This window comes from Dama dama, chromosome 33, assembly GCF_033118175.1.
Source record: "Dama dama isolate Ldn47 chromosome 33, ASM3311817v1, whole genome shotgun sequence".
Classification (NCBI taxonomy): Eukaryota; Metazoa; Chordata; class Mammalia; order Artiodactyla; family Cervidae; genus Dama; species Dama dama.
Genome location: NC_083713.1, coordinates 40,940,723 through 40,960,260, shown reverse-complemented (window position 1 = coordinate 40,960,260; position 19,538 = coordinate 40,940,723). Strand labels below are relative to the sequence as shown.

General features: G+C 40.3%; 1 protein-coding gene across 3 annotated transcripts in view; it reads right to left on the bottom strand.

The window, feature by feature from the left end:
* Window positions 1–3,686: 3,686 nt before the first annotated feature.
* ACVR1 (activin A receptor type 1) overlaps window positions 3,687–19,538 on the bottom strand; it is a 127,594-nt gene continuing 111,742 nt past the window's right edge. For all 3 annotated transcript variants that reach the window (XM_061135496.1, XM_061135498.1, XM_061135497.1), the window contains 3 exons: window positions 15,775–15,972; window positions 5,633–5,763; window positions 3,687–4,914 (listed from right to left, as the gene is read on the bottom strand). In XM_061135496.1, the coding sequence (XP_060991479.1) occupies window positions 4,780–4,914; window positions 5,633–5,763; window positions 15,775–15,972 (464 nt within the window). In that variant the 3' untranslated portion in view covers window positions 3,687–4,779. The remainder of the gene's footprint in view (window positions 4,915–5,632; window positions 5,764–15,774; window positions 15,973–19,538) is intronic.

The following is a 19,538-nucleotide window of genomic DNA, read 5'->3' as shown; positions in this document are numbered from 1 at the left end:
CCTTTTTTTTTCCCCCATGTTTTATGACTCTATAATAGACTTCTGCTTCTTGGTTAACCAGAAGCTAAGATCTTATTGATGAAACAGCCCTTTTTATTCTGATAGCAACTTATCTTTGTTCACCTATAAAGGTTCCCCTCTTTAATCCTCCTCTTATAGTTTTGACATCACAGTTAACCTTTTTATGCCATAAATTTATTAGCAAGCTATAGTGTAGTTATTCTTGAGTTTTTTTCATTTAAACTTTATACTATCATTAAGTGATTAACAAACCATTCTAATGTAAAGTTAAACATTTTCTAATTTCCACCTTTATCAGAGTACTATGAACTTCCGTGTTTTTCTGTCACTGGCATGGTTTCATTTCAGCTTAAACTCTTTTAGAATTTCTTGCAAGGCAAGTCTATTGGTGAACTCCTTCAGTCCTCATTTAGGAAAGTCTTTAATTCTCATGTCTGAAGGATAGGTTTGTTGTTTAATTTTGGTTGGCAGTTTTTATCCTTCAGCACTTTGAATATGTCCTTCTTCTCTCTTGCAGCATATAGAGTTTATGCAGAGAAACCCATTGATAGCTTATTCGGGGATTCCTTTGTAGGTTACTTGAATTTCTCCCTAGTTGCTTCATCATCATTGATCTTTTACTGGAGTATTGCTTTACAGTATTGTATTAGTTTCTGCTCTACAGTGAAGTAAATCAGCTGTATGTACCCCTATATCCCCTCCCTCTTGGGCCTCCCTCCCACCCACTCATCTAGATCATCACAGAGCACCAAACCAGGCTTCCAGTGCTTTATAGCAGGTTTCCCACTAGCCATTTTACACACGATAGTGTACATATGTCAGCCTTCCTCTCCCAGTTCATCTCCTACCCCACTATCCCCAACCCCATCCCCCACCGGCCACCATATCCACATGTCTGTTGATTTTTGACAGTTTTATTAGACTGGGTCTTGGAGACAGTCTGTCTGCATTGGGATAATAGGTTGTGCTATTACCTTCATGGACCTGTATGTCCAATTCCTTCCCCAGGGTTGGTAAGTTCTCTGATTATTTAAATAAACTCTGCCCCCTTCTCTCTCCTTCTGGTACAGTATCTAGTATTTGCTTTTCTGATAACTCTGAGTTTCACTTTTTATAAACCTTAGTCCTGTCTTTTAAATGAATCATTTCTAAACTCCTTCCATTCAAGTCACTTATTTCTTCTTTCATCAGATCTGTTACTTTTGCTCACTAATGCACTCCTCATGTCATTCACTGACTTCTGCTCCAAAATTTATTTGGTTCTTTTTAAAATTTCAGTCTCTTTGATAAAGAACCTGTGATCATTAAATTTATTCCTAAGTTCACTGAATTTCCTTTCTGAGTGTTCTTATAGCTTGTTGAATTTCTTCATAGTAGCTATTTTGCATTTTTTATCAGATCACAATATTCCATGCCTTTGAGTTCATTACTGGAGAATTAATGTTCTTTTTGTGATACAATATTTCCTTGATTTTCCATAGTGTTTGAGGTTATGTACCTCTGCTTTTGCTTCTGCAATAGCAGACACTTTTCTTAGTGAAGGATTTGTTTTCTGTGGCTATCACAAGTCAATAGGCTGGCACCTAAAAACCTTCTTTTGTGTTCCAGAAGATGACACTGTAGCTCACGTTTCTGGTTTTTCCTTACCAAGGTTAGTTTTCAGGGCTGCGTTCAGGAGCACAGAAAGAGCCAGGAACTGTGGGCTGAGTTGCCTGGGGCTTTGCGGATGCCCGTGACCTGACAGGGGGATCCACGAGTGGGGTACTCCCAGAGGTCTGTGAGTAGACCGCCAGCTGAAATCCCAAAGCAGATGGCAGGAAACACATTATTTTGGTGTTCTCTGGCATTCTTGTTTGCTTCCATCCATCTCCTCTCCTTCCTCCCAGTCACAGAAATCCCCCCTCAGAAATCTAAGAGCTGCTGGAGACAAATAGGTACCTCTAGCAGCCAGGCAGTCTGTCACTCACATTTGGGTTTTCCACCTCTGCTGGCAAAGAGGTAGCCACCGATGCCGACACAAGTATAGAGCACTGCAGTGTCATCCTGGGCAAATCAGGTGCCTCAGTGGAGTGCCCTCTCTCCTCTGCCTTTAAACTCACCTCTGTCCAGCTCTAATAGTGTCCTGGAGCCTCCCCATCAGGTTGGCTGAACCCTTACAAATTCTCTGTCTCCCATGAGTGTCCAACACTCAGTTCTCTACTCTTCAGGTTTTCCTTTTCCTGATCACAGCACGTAGGGGTGAAGCAGGCTTACTGTCTCCCTGGGACCCACAGCCCCTCTGAAGTTCTATTTTGAGGTGCAGAGCTACGCAGTAGTCCCTGCTGTCCTGGTATAATGTGCAGAGGCACTTTTGTTCAGTTACGGATGTGACACCAAAGAGAGAAAAGAACAACTCATCCTGCCATGATCCTGACATGCCTCTAGAAGTTGGTGTTCTACTTCTTGATCTAGGTGCTGTTTCCATGGGTGCAATCAGTGTATAAATTTATAAAAATGCATCAAGCTGTACAATTTTATATATGTATATAATACTTCATATGTTAAATACAACTCCACTCCATTTGGTGAGTATACAGCCAAAATAATTGAAAGGGGGAGGACTCAAATAGATATTTATACACCCAAGTTCATGGCAGCATTACTCACAATAGCCAAAATGGGGAGGCAACTGAAGTGTCCCTCAAAAGATGAATGGATATACATTGTGTGTGTGTGTGTGTGTGTGTGTGTGTGTGTGTGTGTGTGTGTGTGTGTATAGTGGGATATTTTCAACTGTAAAACAGAAGGAAATTCTAATGTATGCTATAACAGATGAACCTTGACATTATGCTAAGTGAAATAAGCCAGTCTCACAAAAGGACAAATACTGTGTGATTCCATTCCTATGAGGTACTTAGAGTAGCCAAACTAAAGAAAAAATAGAATGATGGGTGCCAAGGATTGAAGAGAGTGAGAAATGAAGAGCTATCATTTGACAAGAGTTTCAGTTCTGCAGGATGAAAAGAGTTCTGTGGCTGGCTGGGGCAGTAGTAGCATTACAATGTAAAGAGACTTAATATCACTGAACTGTATATGTAAAAATGGTTATGATGGTAAATTTGTTATGTGTTTTATCACAATTTTTTAAGTTAAGAGTGACCTTAATCTATACCCTCCACATAAATGTATACTAATGAAGTTATTAACTTACCTCTGGTGAACATTCCAGAATTTTAACACCTCTATTCTGAGTTACTCTAAACCCTACATTTTAAACCCCATTGAACACAAGTAAAAAAAAAGCCAACAACCAACTCTTCCCAAGCAGCAAAGATAGGTAAGATGCCAAAAACTGCTTTCCCTCACACAGGATCTTTACACTGAACAAAATGCTTTGACCTTCTTCTTTCCACTTATATTCACAAGTCTAAGGAGGCAGGTCAGACAGTCAGTTTCCCCAGCTTTGTAGTAGCGGCAACAGATCTAAGAAAAAAATAAAATTGCACCCCCTCCACCCCACCAAGTTTAAATTTTCTGGTACCAAATTTAAGATGGAGGCATCCTCCTTAGAACCTTAAAGTTCGTTAATAGACTTATGCAAATTTGACTTACAAATTAGTTTTGTGCTTCTGTTTCCATAAGAAAATGCTTTATAATATGTAGATCTTTTTTTATGTTGAACAAAATTCACTTTGACTTGAAAACATTTTATTTAATTTATACAAATAACTACTAAATACAAAAAGTAGATTAAAACAAAATAGTTATTTTTTTTTCTGGCAGAGTTTAAATGCACATAATGGATAATTCCGAAGAAAATGCATTTTCCCCACAGCGTTCAGGACTAAAATTCTACTGAAATCTTTGCTTCTAAATCAGTAATATATTCGGTGGTGTCACGTGGGTAATGGGCTAAATACGTTCTGCATATGAACTGAAAAAAAGTTACAGTCTACACACATATAAATGTGAAGCACTTAAAATGTGAATTTAACAGATAATAAAAGAAAATGTCCATTTCAGAGTATAGTGTTAAAAACATTTTGGTAATAAAATCATAAGACCACATAAAAATAAGCTTTAACATATGCATGCAGCAGTTTTGTAAAAACTGCTACCTGCACAAGTAATAAATAATTTGCAAAGTTGTGTATAAACAATTCCTAATGTTCAGCGTCATTGTAAACATCAGCACGTGTAAAATGCAGCAAAGTCTGACATTACATTTTGTTTTGCCAAATTGAATTCCTATTATCCAAAGACAGACCAGTGGAGTACACAGCCAACATTTTGGCAAGTTGGGTCTTTAAAATTAAGAGTAACAGTGCAAGTAAGGAATGCAAAGAATTCCTAGTGCAATAAAGAAGAGAAGCACAGGCAATATTGCTGATTAAAAATTCACCACCTCCTTGAGTTTCCCGTGGGGAGTGTCTAGGAGACCTGTGAAGATATGCAAAGCCACTGTCTTAATGCCCAGATCTCTTTTAGGATTTCTCTGTGTTCCTCCAGTTCCCTACATTTGCAACATTGTCTGTCCAACGGTAAGTCTCTGCAGTGTGAACAGTTTGTGAAATGCCCAGGTCACAGTCATTGAGCGAGGTTAGGGTGGTTTTGGTGTCTTCCCCAGCACACAGCCGGGTAAGATGTCTGCCTTGTCAAAGCAGCCATTTGGGGAGGGAGACAGATGGATTCTGTTCTGATAACCAGTCAGGCCAGCAATAGGTCCCAGCTGGACAACAACAACAATGTCAGATCTTCCTTCTTGACACCGTGAAAATGTCAACAGTCAGTTTTCAATTTGTCTAGGGAATTATCGATTTTGGTCAAAGTCTTTTTGATACGCAGGGCTGTGAGTCTGGCAGATGGATTTTGATACCAGCATTCTTTCATCAGCTTGGCCAGGGAAGTCAATGTCTGAGGAGAGAAAGAACCAACACCACAGTGAATAAGTAGTGGGGCAGATGTTATGTCAACCATTTTGAGGGCTCTGCAGGTCTTGATAACATCTTCCTTACACAATAATCAAAGCCTTGGCCACTGATAAAGAAGCCACTCTTGAGTGTCTTAAGGCTACCGTCTGACTTTACCAAGTCAATTACATAGGCCAATCTGGACCCCTTGATGCTTTTATGGGTATTAAAAGCCACAGTACTAACTCAGTTAATACTGAAATATGCAAATAGGGTCATTTCTCAATGTCTTAAGATTTGCTACTTACTACTTAACAACAGCAATTAAGGATTGTTAGCATTAAACAGCCTATGTTTGGAATTTCAGATATGCAGAGACAGAAAGAGTTTAAAGGCATTAATTCAAGTCTCCTGGTTTACAGGTGAAACTGCAGCCCCAGTGCTAGTGGCATAGTAATGAGTCTTCCAATTCCTGGAGCTGGTCCAGGGTAGAAAATCTTGTGAATGTTGTCATTTGTTATCAAGATCTATCGATGTGGCTCTTTCAAGAATGAGACCACTTTGTGAACCTGTTCAACTAGGTCTAAAGCCCTTTTACATAAAATAGGGAGAGAAAGCAACAGAACAGATCACTCTACCAGCTTAAACTCTGGTATGAATAGAATTGTATACAAATGTATAGACAGTATAGCTCTGAAATGAAGCAAGCGTAGTACTCTTACCGGGTCTGAGAACCATCTGTTGGGTATGTTAGGCCTCTGTTGATCCACACAGACTACCTTCCTCATATCTTCAAAACTTGGGTCATTGGGAACCACATCATAGAATGGTGGCTTGTAATCCTCCACAATACCTTCATACATGGACAAGAATTGTGTTGGTTAGCAAAAGAGTAGAGGTTTCCAGCGTGTTATTGATGGGCATCACAGGATACAATGCAGAAAAAAAAGAAAAAGCACTGATCACCTTCCTCAAACTTCAAGATGATCCTAAAAGCCACAGGTAGGTCTTAAAAATACAAGGAAAATAAAGCAAAGGAAGGAAGCCCTGCAGAGAACTTAAGGGCAACAACTGTTAGAAGAAAATGTGACTACTACACAAAGAGAATCTCTTTGATTAAATAGGGTCAAGATACCTAAAGAAGGTACATGAATCTAGTAACTTCAAACCATAAACTGAAATGAAATGCAGTCCATGAACTAGAGCTAGAGGCAAATAATCCAAAACCATCAGCAAAATACCCCTTTCTGTTATTAGGGAAAAAGTCACTGCTGTGAAATAATCCATCCCCTTCAGAGGATGCAAATAATGTAATATGAAATACAATTTCCTCATTCATCCCGTATGTTCTAAGTACCCTCTGTCATTCACAGCTGTCTGTTTGATGGCTCTATTATTTCCTCTTAGATCAAAGGCACAAAATAAAATGCAGAGGACAGTCATTTGGAAAGGAGAAGAATGGCTAAAAAGAATGAACTCTTCCGCACTCCCAGGCAATTATGAAAGTGGCTAATTTCTGCTTCTGCTCCTGCATGGTTTTCAACGCCTTGGAAATCTTTTTCCCCAGCAAAATTACATCAGTTTCTTACTTTTTGCAAAGAAAAGTAGTTCCACAAACAGAAAAATTTAAACAAATAATTTGGAATTAGAAAATGGATTCTTTTCTTTATAGAAATAAAACCCAGAAAATCCATTACTTTTCTTCCATCATCAAAGGCCTCAACAATGTGGATAGTGGATTCCCTGGTTTACTGCCCTCTTCCTCCATGTAACTTCTGTTCCTAAATATCTACCAGATCGATTATTGGCACAGACGGGAAGATAATTGTTTTGCAATCTCCTTTCATTTGTCAAAGAAATTAACGGTGAGAAGCTGTTCTAACAGATCCCATATAAATACAAACCGTTTATGGAAAAGATTAGTCATGATAAGGAACATCTGTTAAATACTATAGTTTTGTTAAACTTCATAGATACATTTTAAAAATGGAATGTAGTCTAAATTAGGTTTAAAAATTATAATTGATATTTTAAAATCTAACTTACCCACATTGCTTGACTGTGTTTGTAACGTGTACTAGTCAGTGGATTAGAACCTTTCCTGGCAAATCATAAACAGTTCAGACTGGGCATAAATCACTGCTTTCAAAAGATGACTTAAGATACTTCATCTCAGAGGCCTTATCTACTAATACTCTTGTCAGGTCCCTAGGAAGCATTCAAACAATATTTTAATTCTTTTCAATACACGTATTACTAGGAGACATCACATAAAACAGAGCTGAACACAGACCTGCAAGATAATTTATACCTTTATAAGGGCCACATGAACTTATATGAAACAGTAGGATTGTGCCTACTTTATCATTCTTTAAAAATCTAGCATAATAGCCATTTGGGAGTAATTTGTCTAGCCAGCTTGGGAAGGGTTATGCGACTATGAAGTTGAATTTTTATGTAAATGCAAAAGTACAGTTAGATTTTTAAAACAGAATTTGGGAATACTCAACAGTAAATTTTACTATATGAAGATGTTTTCTTTTGGGTTTATAGTTCTCCATATTTTAATTTTAACAGCCATTTTTTAACAAAAGGAATCAAGTCTAAAGAGACCATTTAATTCATTATGTCTGGGACTTAGTCACACCTCTTGTCAACCATTGGACAAATGGTTGACTCTCTCCATCTAATGTTGATCATGCTTCCCCAGAATAAAATAAGTCTGGGATTAAACTCCACCGTCATCTAGAACTCCCTCAGGTCAGGGAAAGCAATTATTTCAAAGTACATTACATACCAACCATGTGTGGAACATCATACTAAACATTGAGGATGATAAAAATATAAGACATGCTCTCAGTTTTCAAGGAACTCTAGTGGAAGATGAAGACAAGCCCCTCTCTTTTTTTGCTTGGATAATGGAAATCTTATTTAAAAAAAAATTGTTTTTTTACCCCTTTTATATATCTTGAAAGGCAAAGATAGACGTTCTAAGTTTTACTTGCTAGTTTCCAAATTGGCTCAAAAACTACTTTAATCCCTTAAACTGTGTGATCCAGAGGTTGTCCTTTGCACCAAGGATATACAAATAAAGATGTGATGTTGGTGATCAAAATAATGGGAAAAGAAGATGTGAAAAAAATACAAACTAGGAGTAGGGAGAAGAGGTGGGGGACACGGTGCTCAGGGCATTTTAGAGAATGAACACCACACCACCTGTGTGGTGTAAGTACCAGACATAATAAACCTGGTGCCATGGAAGCCTAACAAACTTTCTGGGAGCCAAGACTTGAGGGAACAGAAAGAGGAATTGTCAAGAAAGACTACGGGACGAGAACACGCCAAGGAGAGGGGGCACTCCAGGTGGGGGGCACGGGGGGGAGACGGGACAAAGACAAGGGGTTTACAACGATCCCTGCATGTTGGGGAGGGGCAGGGACGTTTCCTGTGGCTGATGTGGGTGCACATATGGGGGGGTGGGTGAGAGATCAAGGTTAGGCTGTGAAATGACTCATGTTGTCGAGGCAGGAAGTTACTTACAACTGTTCCTCTTCTGCCAGAAAACAAGTGGACTTTCAAGTCCTTTTACAGTAGCACCCAATAAGCAACTGCCAAATCGTGAGCCAGCGAAGAGAACAGCGTGCATTCAGCAAAGGGGGCTAAAAATATAAAGTACTTCAAGTGCCAAAGAAGTGGCACAGCAACAAAGGATCGAGGAGCGCACAGGAGAGGAGCGCTTCAAGAGTGGTCAAGGAGGGACAAAGCCTGCCAGGCCTTGCTTCTTCACTTTAGGGGGGTGAAACTTCAAGAGCCACAGAAAGAATCAGAGAAATTATCCATAACCTCTTCCCCCACAACGTTGGACATGTGCATCTGATTTATACAGTTTTATTCCTGGACATATGTCTAAGTGATATTTTTCTCTGGGGCAAATATACCTTTACCAACAATATCCCTGGCATTAATTCACTGCCTGGTCCTAAGTAAAAGCCTTAATTGCCAGGCCTTAGTTCCAACATCTGTAAAGGACACATCACGATTTCAAGAATGCCCTGGACAGGGCTTCAAACCACATGAAACACCAGAGGGGTCTTTCTGAAAGTGCAAGTGTCCAGAAACAAGGCCTTCCTCGCGATCCTGCATACCCAAACCATTTGGCTTTCAAAGTTTGGGGGATTTTTTTCAATTGCAGATAATAAGGGGTTGTAGACTTAGTTATAATTTGAACAATCTGAAGATATCCACGCAAAGATACCTGCATGGAGCTGCCGTATAGTGCAGGGAGCTCAGGTTGGGGTTCTGTGATGACCAAGTGAGGTGGGATGGGGAGTGGGGGTGGGACAGGGGATGTATGTATGCATGTGGCTGATTCACTTAATGGGGTAGCAGAAACTAACACAGCACCGTGCAGCAATTACACTCCAATATCCAATAATTAATCAAAAGAAAAAATAATACAAACCAACCCAGAATCCACTTCCCTGTTTGTATTCTAGATCTCTGCCCACCAAGCCCAAAATGGGGCAGTGCGTACATCTCATCACAACAGTGGGCTCACTCCATGTCACACTCTCTCCACTGCCCCACAACTTGGGTGGACACATCCAAGTGACAGGTGAGGGAAAGAGAACCCCCAGCACCTACATACATACAGAGTGCTACCATTAACAGTTAATGCCTACAGGAATTAAAAAACCCTTCAGAAATTAGACCATTACAACTAAACCCACTTTATAGAGAATCAGGGTGCTTTATGGTTGGCTTCTGAGAAAATTCTGTAAGTTAACACAGTGTTTCCTTCAGGGATGACCTGTGAGAAAATGGTTCACAGACAAAACTTTTTCATCTTATTAAATAACTATATATGTATTTTTAACATTATCTTCCATTTAATGCCATGGGATGTTGGCTTTCCCACTTCCAGTAGTGACATTAATTTCCTTTTAAAAAGAACTGTTTGAAAAATTTCAAACGATTAAGAAAATAATGGTCCAAGTGGCACTTGGATAGGAAAAAGATCATAAAGGTAGTATGTGTATGAAAGAATCTTGGGAAGCACTGTTTTCAGAGATGCATTTTTTCATGGTAGGAACAAGATTCAAAAACATATATCTGTTGAGACTTGCCTGGTGATCCAGTGGCCAAGACTCTGTGCTCCCAGTGCAAGGGGCTGAGGTTGGATCCCTGGTCAGGGAACTATATCTCACATGCCACAACTATGATACAGCACAGCCAAATAAATGTATCTTAAAAAATAAATGAAAAATGTTACTTAAAAAAAAAAATCTACTTGTGTTACTTTGCTTAACACTCCTCACGGGGATTTCAAACACAGTTTTCATGCCATGGCCCACATAAAAAACGACCGACAGACAAATGGATGGCCCTCTACAGCCAAGGTGATGACAGCCGAGGGGTTCCAGTCCCAGTCCCCCTTGACCCTGCCTCACTGCCAGAGATTTCAGAGAGTCACACCTGAACCAACAGGGCGCACTTGCTGGGACGCTCTTTTTCTCCCCAAGGGAGGTGCACCTTTCTGAAACAGGAACACAGCTGGAAGGACAGCTCTGTTCTCTGCTAAGTAAAGTACACGTGTGGCAGCGATGACCTCATCCCACTACCCCCACTCCAGTTCATGGGCCTGTGGAACCACGTACATCAAAGTCAAGACTAAACACATCATCTGAAATCTGTTAAAAGTCATTTCCGCTACTGAGATTCCCAGCAAAGAAACAGAGCCAAAGCAAATGGTTCAGAGACTGCTGCCCAGTCGAGCCCTACTAAAAACATTGATTAATGTTACAGTTGTCAGAGGAGACGTCAAAGGCGTAGCCATGTTCTGAGTTAAGCTATAACCACACACCTTACATCTCACAAACCTCAACCTAGAGGGAGATGCTCCACTAGAGTTGGAAGCATTTCCTGGCTGTGGAGGCCTTACAAGAAGAAGAATGCATCATTCACTTGATGCCGGGGCTGTTAGGAGGTTGACATCACAGAGGCTTCCCTTGGTGGACGGGCTCTGAAATGTGTGTCAAGGAAGAGAGACCAGTAAGCAGCAAACACCACTCAGTAAAGTTCTGCTGGCCTCTCGTTATTCTGTCATGAGGTCAACTAACTGTCCTCCTCTGGTCTAGACCTTTAACTCAAGGCCCTAAAATTCCAGGAATCAAGAAAAAAATCCTCCCTTACTACTCCACCTCTATATTCTTGCCCCAAAGTGAAAGTGAAGTTGCTCAGTCATGTCCGACTCTTTGCAGCCTCACGGACTGTAGCCTACCAGGCTCCTCCGTCCATGGGATTCTCCAGGCAAGAGTACTGGAGTGGACTGCCATTTCCTTCTCCAGGGAATCTTCCCAACTCAGGGATCGAACCTGGGTCTCTCGCACTTCAGGCAGACCCAAGCCCACACTTAAAGCCTCAGACAAAATAAACCTGAAAGAAATTTCTTGAATACTTAAAAATTTCTCTAATATGTTTCTCCCCTTCGTTCAAACCTTAATAGACACTGAAGTAGTGAAACAAAACCATGAAACACACTGGATGTTAAGTTGCTGAAGAAAATCGCGTTGTTGTGGTTTCTGTACACAAGCCCATTGTGCTTAGGAACTAGACGCACACGTGTTTCCTTGGCCAGCCCGAGGACTCACAGAGGAGGTTTTCCAAAGTATGTGTGCCAAACATAAGCTTATTCTAACAAGTATTTCCTAGTCCACACCCCATTAAGAGATGTAGCTTGGCCAGCAGGGCTTTTTCAATAAGATACAAATGCTTTTTGCCACACTGGATTCCATCACAAAATAAAGCCAGTCACAGGGCAATGGAAGTGTGTCTGCAGAACCCTTCTGTGGGCAGGGAAGAGGAGACACGTGAAGGGTATGACAGAGGCTCATGCTGCTTGGATGATGCTACAGTCAAAGATGTGCCAAAGGAGGGACAGTGAAGATCATTTCAGTTTTTAAAGCCATAAGCAGATGACCCCAGTATTAGAGCAACATAGCTCTGTCGTTTCTACATACAGGGTTCTAAACCCTGAAAGCTGAGGCTTCAGAGAAAGGACTTCTGATCCCAAGAGGGAACAGCTGCAGGATGCTTGGTTGGGGCAACTAGAGGTATTTTGATCAGACCCAAAGCTAAATGGCACAAGTGAAGAGCTATGATGCACCCACTTACCTGTGGTGTCCACATGTCAAGTTCTGCCTCCACGTCACACTGAATCCAAGTAAGAAAGCAGTGTGTCTGCAGAACTATATATTAAACGAAGAAAGGAAGAGTACTCTGCCAGAGAAGTAGCAGAACTCCAGAAAGAAAGGCCAAGGCCTGGCTACAAGACTGAAAGGAGAAAGGAACCCTGCTTCGGCTTGGAAGAGAGAGCAAGTTTCACGTATCAGAACACAAACCAAGAAATCCTGCTTTCACAGGCTCTATCATCATCCTAGGGACAGTCTTTATTTCCCGGCCTGATTGAGACTGATATAATATATTCCATTTTAACCTGGGATCTCAAGAATACAGTCTCTGACCACAGCACAGCATCACCCGGGGCCCTGTTAGAAAACAAAATCCTGGGTCCAGCCCCAGCCCTATCAATCAGAGACTGGGGGTGGGTTCAGTAGTCTGTGTTTCTAGGTGATCCTACTGTACACTTTTCAGCTTAAGCATTGGTGATCCAAGCAAAACCCTGCCTTAGATTCACATAGAAAATTCACCCAGAAATGGTGAGAAAATGGTTTTCCTTCTGACCAATTCCAAATTCAGTATCAAACTAAACACAAACAGTAAATTCCAAAAGACACTACTGAGATAATTTCAGCTGCGAAAATGGACTGAACTCTCATTTCCTGTACAGACACAGCATGAAGTTTATTATTAGTAGCAAAGAAATGTAAAGTTCCCATGAAAATATAAAATGCAACATATTTTTATACTCATGGTTCACTTGAGGATCGTATTGCTCCAGGAGAACTATCTGGTCATCAATTTTTATAATGGACTCAGGAACTCAAAGGACGCATAATTATAATGACCTTCCTAAGATAAGATATTCATATATTTAAATGAGGTACATTTAATATGCAATAATTTCAAAAATATATATCCTTTTAATGTCAGTTCTTAAAGCTAGTAAGAAAGTGAAATAGGTACATCACACCCTGGGGTGAGCGGGATATTGTAAATTAGAACAACTCTTATGGAAAGCAATTTGGCAATATGTGTCAAGCCATAAAAACATCCATATTCTTTGACCTAATAGGTCTACTTTTTTCAGATTAAGAATAATTCCCTAAATGAAAAAGTTATATGAACAAAGACATTTACTACTGGCCCCACATGGAGGAGATGGGATATCTAACAACATGGAAACAGTTAAATTCATGAACTGACCGTTAACATGACCACCAAAAATGAAAATAGATGAACATTAAAATACACAAATGAAGAAGACACAGATTATATCTAAGAATTACAGAATTACAACTAAGTAAAAAAAAAAAAAATATATATATATATATATATATATACACACACACACACATGGTTGCATAAAGAAGAAGGCGAAAGAAACATGAATGTTGGAAGGCAAAGGCAAATCCTACTCATTTTTCTGTTTGGGGACAGTAATAATACTACTAAATATTAATAGATCTATCTGCAAGCAGCATTGAACACTCGCAAGTTTGAGCTTGGATGAACTAATTTCTGTCTTTGTGCATGTACACATTCATGGGAGAAGGGAAACTAGAGAAGGAGGAAAATACCAAATTAGTCATTGTCAAGGGGCAGTGGCTGATATAAAATGAGACTTACCGCCCCCTAAAAATCAAACCACAGAACAGCAGCTCAACCCACAAACTTTTAGGAAACAGAGAACAATCTAAACCATGATGTAAGTAGGAGATCAGTAAATCAGAAAACATCCAAAATAGTCTCTCTCCCTCTACCCTTCACGATTTTCAGAAATAATGTTAGAAGATAGATTGAGAAAACTATTCTTTGTTGAGCTACCATTTTAAACCAATGACTCTAATTTCCAACTGACTCCTATTAATCACCGCTGATCTTCAAAAGCCATTTGGGTTTAAGCCTGTGACACAGGAACGAATTTGCAACACGAGTTCTTACAAAGCCCAAGTCCCGAGTTTCTGCCAAGTTCGGCTTTCATCACACAGGCTGGCCTGGCACAGCTCCAGCACCCACAGCTGGGTTGCTACCATCCTGGCCCTGGAACATTAACTTCCTCTTCATCTGGGGCAAGTTTCCCATCACACGGTTTATTATGACACCAATCCTTTTCTAACGTGTTTAAGATAAACTAATTAGAATTTGATTTTCAGTTCTAAGCCTCTCAAGAATTATTAGGGAGGGGCATGGGGAAATGAAGTCGCTGTGCAATTTCAGGCAAAGTTCAGACAGAACTTTATACATCAGCAAAACAATCACTCTGTTGCAAACAATTCTCAAGGCGCTTGAATGGCACAAAATGCAAGTCAGTAGCTCCCAACAATTGAGAAACAATTACCAAGAAAATGTTCATGACTCCATCCAAAAAAAAAAAATCTTTAAAAGAACTGTTAGGTTACAATTTTTGTGTGTTTATGCTTAATCTGAAACAAGGGCTCTGATACCCTTAGAGAGTTTGTTAAAACTCTGCTGGGGGGTGGGGGGGGTGGGGAGGGGGAGGGAATGCTACCACAAAGGCTTGCCAATTTAAATTATTACATACTAAAACTATGTTATGTTACCCCAATTCCACTTCACAGAACCTCCTAGTCTCTGGCTGTGTTCTTCTAGAAAATTATGGTTACCCCAAGAATTTCAATCATTACAAGAAAGTATCAGTGGAAGGTGAGATGGAGTATGTGTTAGCGACTCCATGCATTCTTTAATACTTTAAATCTAGGATTCCAGTGGGTCCCAGGAACGCAGAGCATCTCCTAAAAATGAGTATCAGTTTAAATATATAGCATTTTCTTCTGCTTTCTGAGAACAATTTCCAGATGTGTCCTCTGTGAAGTAAGACTTCCAGTTGTGAAGGTGTGAAGAGGTCGATTTAGTGGATTTGAGAGATGCTGCTCTGATACCCGCTTTGTGGGTAGATGAGGCACGTGTTGTATTTGAATGAGAATAGGTATTGCCTCCAGAATGCAATAATTTAAGTTTACTAAAGTAAACTTAAAGTTCAACAGTGCATTTTTTGTATTTTTGGCTGATAAGAAAGATGGAGGTGAAAGGTTATGGTAGGGAATATAGGTTAAGAATTATCAACAAATATGTGCTTCCCTAGTGGCTAAGGCAAACACCACCATTTCATGAAACTTATACAAGGACCAGCATGAGCCTCCTCTTCAGAGCTTCCTAAATGTAAACTTCACTTACTCAGCAAGTACAGCCTGCCTCTTACAAAGGAGTGAATTCCTAGTGTGCAACCGGAGTCTCTTCTCAATAATCCAAACTTGAAAGTAAACGTATCTACAATAGCAAGATTCATCCTTAGATTTACTTGAGCATTCTCCTCATGATAAACATCACTTGGGAAAAGAGCAGAGGAGCAGGAAGGATGGGAGAAAGACAGAATCATGAGGATGGAGGAAAGAAGAAAAATACAGACTGAAGGAAAAATACCAACAATCAAGGAATACGTAGTCTCTTGCAGAAATACTTTTTCTACCACCATTTCCTTTTATGCAGTTAAAACAGACTGCCCTTATGCGCCTTCCACCGACCAGCCATAAATCAAATATAAATGCCGACAGCTTCACAAATACGATTCATGGAACCATGTGGACTTAATATTCCCTTTGCCCTTTTAAAGGTAGCAGGATCAAGAGGACTCAGACAACATTATATGAGATCGGTTACCTACCATTGCTCACCATCCGCCTGGCCACCTCCCACAAGACAAGTCCAAAGGCCCAAATATCGACTCTCTTGTAAGAATCAAAACAATCCACCTGGATAGTTTCATCGAGAACTTCAGGGGCCATGTAGCGTTTGGTGCCCACACGGGGGTTGTTCCCCACATCGAGCTGATTGGTGCTCTGGGAATGCATGACTGCCAGGCCTAAAAGGAAGAAGACAACAGTGTCAACCCACTCCCTTTCTCACGGAGGGTTGCAGGAGGTTTTCAAACCAACCCCAGTCAACAGCGCCCTCTTGTGGCGCCCAAGGTGACTGCGCCATCTCCCACCCCCACCACCCCAGTCATCATCCCTGGAGTGCTGTTGTGATGACTTAGGTGAGAGCAGGAAGTGGGGCTGATGCCAGAAACGCCCTGGGTGTAATAGGTTAATATAGGAACCTCAGAGACAAAAAGTTTTGAGTCAGTAATACACCAAACCAATATGAAGCTGGTGTTCAAAACCCACAAGAAAACAGACTCACTTGTTAAATGGGAGCCTCAAAATGACTTAACAAGGAGCAAATTAAGCTCTCAAGCTCCAGTACAACTCCCACTGGTCTCCAAACAAACTTCAGACCGTTTGAAGAAGGGACTTTGAGTTAATTTATCACTACACAAAGAGGCGACTCCTCCGGGCCCTGCTCTGTCCCTAAAGAAGGACCGCTCATCTGAACAACTGTTACTGTTTAGTCACTCATTCATGTCCGACTCTTTGCGAGCCCATGGACTGTACCTCGCCAGGCTCCTCTGCCCGTGGGATTCTCCAGGCAAGAATACTGGAGTGGGTTGCCATTTCCTTCTCCAGGGGAGCTTCCCAACCCAGGGATCAAAGCCACGTCTCCTGAATTGACAGGTGGATTCTTTACTACTGAGCCACCTGGGAAGCTCCATCTGAACGTAGCCTGGACCAAACCCACGGGCTTTTTTCTCCACAGCCACACGTACATACAGAGAACACTAAGCTGACCCCAGATTCAAAGCCCAGCTCTCATGTTAAATGGTTTCGAAGCACTGTCTTAAACCAGGACTCATTTCAGAACTCCTCAGCCAATTAAAGAGACCCACATTCCTCACAGACCAAGGGACAGATACATGCATGGTTTATTTGAGAATGAAATTTTTGATGCATAGGCAGACCAACTGAAAATGATTTCTCTGACACTGAGAATAATGAAAATTGCCAGAGTGGAGTTAGCAGGCTGTGTAAACGTTTGTATCCCAGTGGGGATCCCTCAGGTCATCTGTGGAGGTTGCTTCTCCACCCAGTGCATGGCTCTGAATGGGTGGGATGATGACTCCACGTAAAGCCGGGAGATAGCTTGCATGTCATCTCAGCCTTAATAATTCCCAGAGACACTGGCAACTGCATTTGACTCAATCAGACTGGTTCCTCTTTCCCTTAATTTTATAATCAATCCTAAGATTCCACAGCTACTATGGACATTTCCCAAATCATATATGCCCCTCCACCATTTCCAGAACCAAACAGTCAAGATAACAGAATACAAAACAAGTGCAGCTTAAATAAGCATAGAGATGCTAGCTGTGGTGGTTTAAAAATATATCCATGAGTGTTTTGAAACTTCTCCCTTAAAGAGGAGAAACTTAATTCCCCATGCCTTGAGCGTGGGCTGGACCATCAAAGACAACATGGCAGAAAAGTGTGTGTTATTTTCAAGATTAGAACATAGAAGGCGTATGTTTTCCTGTTTGCTCTCTGGGGGCATTCATAGTGCTGGAGGATACTCCAGTAGCCCAGTGAGCAGGACCATAAGATAAGGAACTGAGCGTGTCATGTGCGTGAGCGGCCATGAGAGTGAGCCGTCCTGGGGTTCCCTCCAGCCCCACGCAAGCCTTCAGATGCCTGCAGCCCTTACTGACGGCCTGACTGTTACCCCTCTAAGATCCTGAGCCAGAACCACAGACCCGAGCTGTTCTGGGACTGCTGACTGACTGTGTGAGAAAATAAATTTGTGTTCTTCTGAGCTGCTAAGTTTTAGAGGTAATTTGTTTCCCAATAATCAGTAATTACAACTAACTAAAGAGACAAACCAACCAAATGAAATGTGCCTCAATTCCTATTTCAAAAAAACTGGAAAAACTTCAAGATGGATATTAAATGATTAAGAATAATCAGTAACTTTTAGGTGTGATAAAGTATGATTATGGAAGAAAAGTATTTCTAGGGGGTGCATTTTGAAGCATTTAGGAGTAAAGAGTTGTGACGTCTACAGTTTATTTTCTAATGAATTTGCAAGTATATACAGTCAGCCACATATAGATAAAGGAAATTTGGCAAAATTTTAGTAACTGCTGAATCTAGGTGTTGTCAATATGAATGATCATCAAACTATTTTTTCAGTCTTTATGTTTGAATTTTTTTATAATCAAAAGTTAGGAAAATACATTACTGGTATTTTTGCTAAAATACTGGTAGTTTTGCAATATTAATAACAACATAATAGTGACTCTTAATTTCTAGGTATAAAGTAAAAAGCTAATATAAATTGTGGTCGCATAGGAACTATCTCCCGTACTACTGATCTACTTCCCTGAACAATGACCCCTTAAAACACAAAGTTGTGTTTGAAACCATGAATCCAACTGGAGGGCTGTAGGCCAAAATAAATGTAATTAAATAATTAATCAGTTGGGTTTGCTGCAAATTTCCCCCAAGTCCCATAAACCAAAACCAACAGCTGCCTCAGTCTGCCCATATTCCCTTGGTCTCTGGACTGTAACAGCATCTACCATTTAAGTGATTATTTGCAAAGCATTTATAAAATTTCTGAATCTTACATAAGAATCGTGTGAGGCATAATTGACTTTTAGTAACATGAATTAATACATGAACACACTATTATAAAAGTTTCAAACAACAGAGAAATACAAGGCACAGTATCAAACACTGAAGTCCCCCTTGCTAAGCTCCCCATTCTTGCACTCAGTATAAGCAGGTCAGCAATTAGGGCAGGTAAACAGATTCAAGGACCTGCACAAAACTACTGCTCAATAACTGAGCAGTACATTCAGCAGTACTGAAACACACATCACCTTAGCTTCCTAACTCCTGCCATAGCCGTAACAGTCTTCTACACCACAGCTTGCCACAACAAAAATGTGTCATGCCTTCTCATACTTGGAAAACACTGTAAAATAATTTCTCAGCATGAACACAAGGACTTTAAAGGGATTCCAAAGAAAGAAAATTTTCTGATATGTCAAATACTTTGTGTTTAATAACAATTTTATCATTTATGTAATTAGAGCTCATACTGCCTAAACCTTTATTAGCATACCTACAAGACCTACAATGATATGAAAATAAGATACACATTTTTTTATCCAAGTAGAGTGGGCATCCCCAATAGTCCACTGAAATGAAGACCCAGTATTACAATTCAATTCTCATTAGCCTATCATTCAGCCAATATTCTACGGGTCTAGGGTAAGTAGGTTTTATATAGAATGCCACTATAAATGAAAATTATCTTATTTATAATGCAATTAAATCTACATTAAGCATCACTCTACCACCTAAGACTGAGATATCTCAGAAGAGCAAATGGTAAATTGGTTTGGAGATTCCCCCGCCTCACCCCCGCCACCACCTTTGCTTTATATAATTTTGCGTTGGTTACAGAAGAACAATTTTAGATACCATTTTAAAGATAAACTCATTCCATAGGTTATTTAACTGTGTACCTACTTTCTTTTTTTTTTCATTT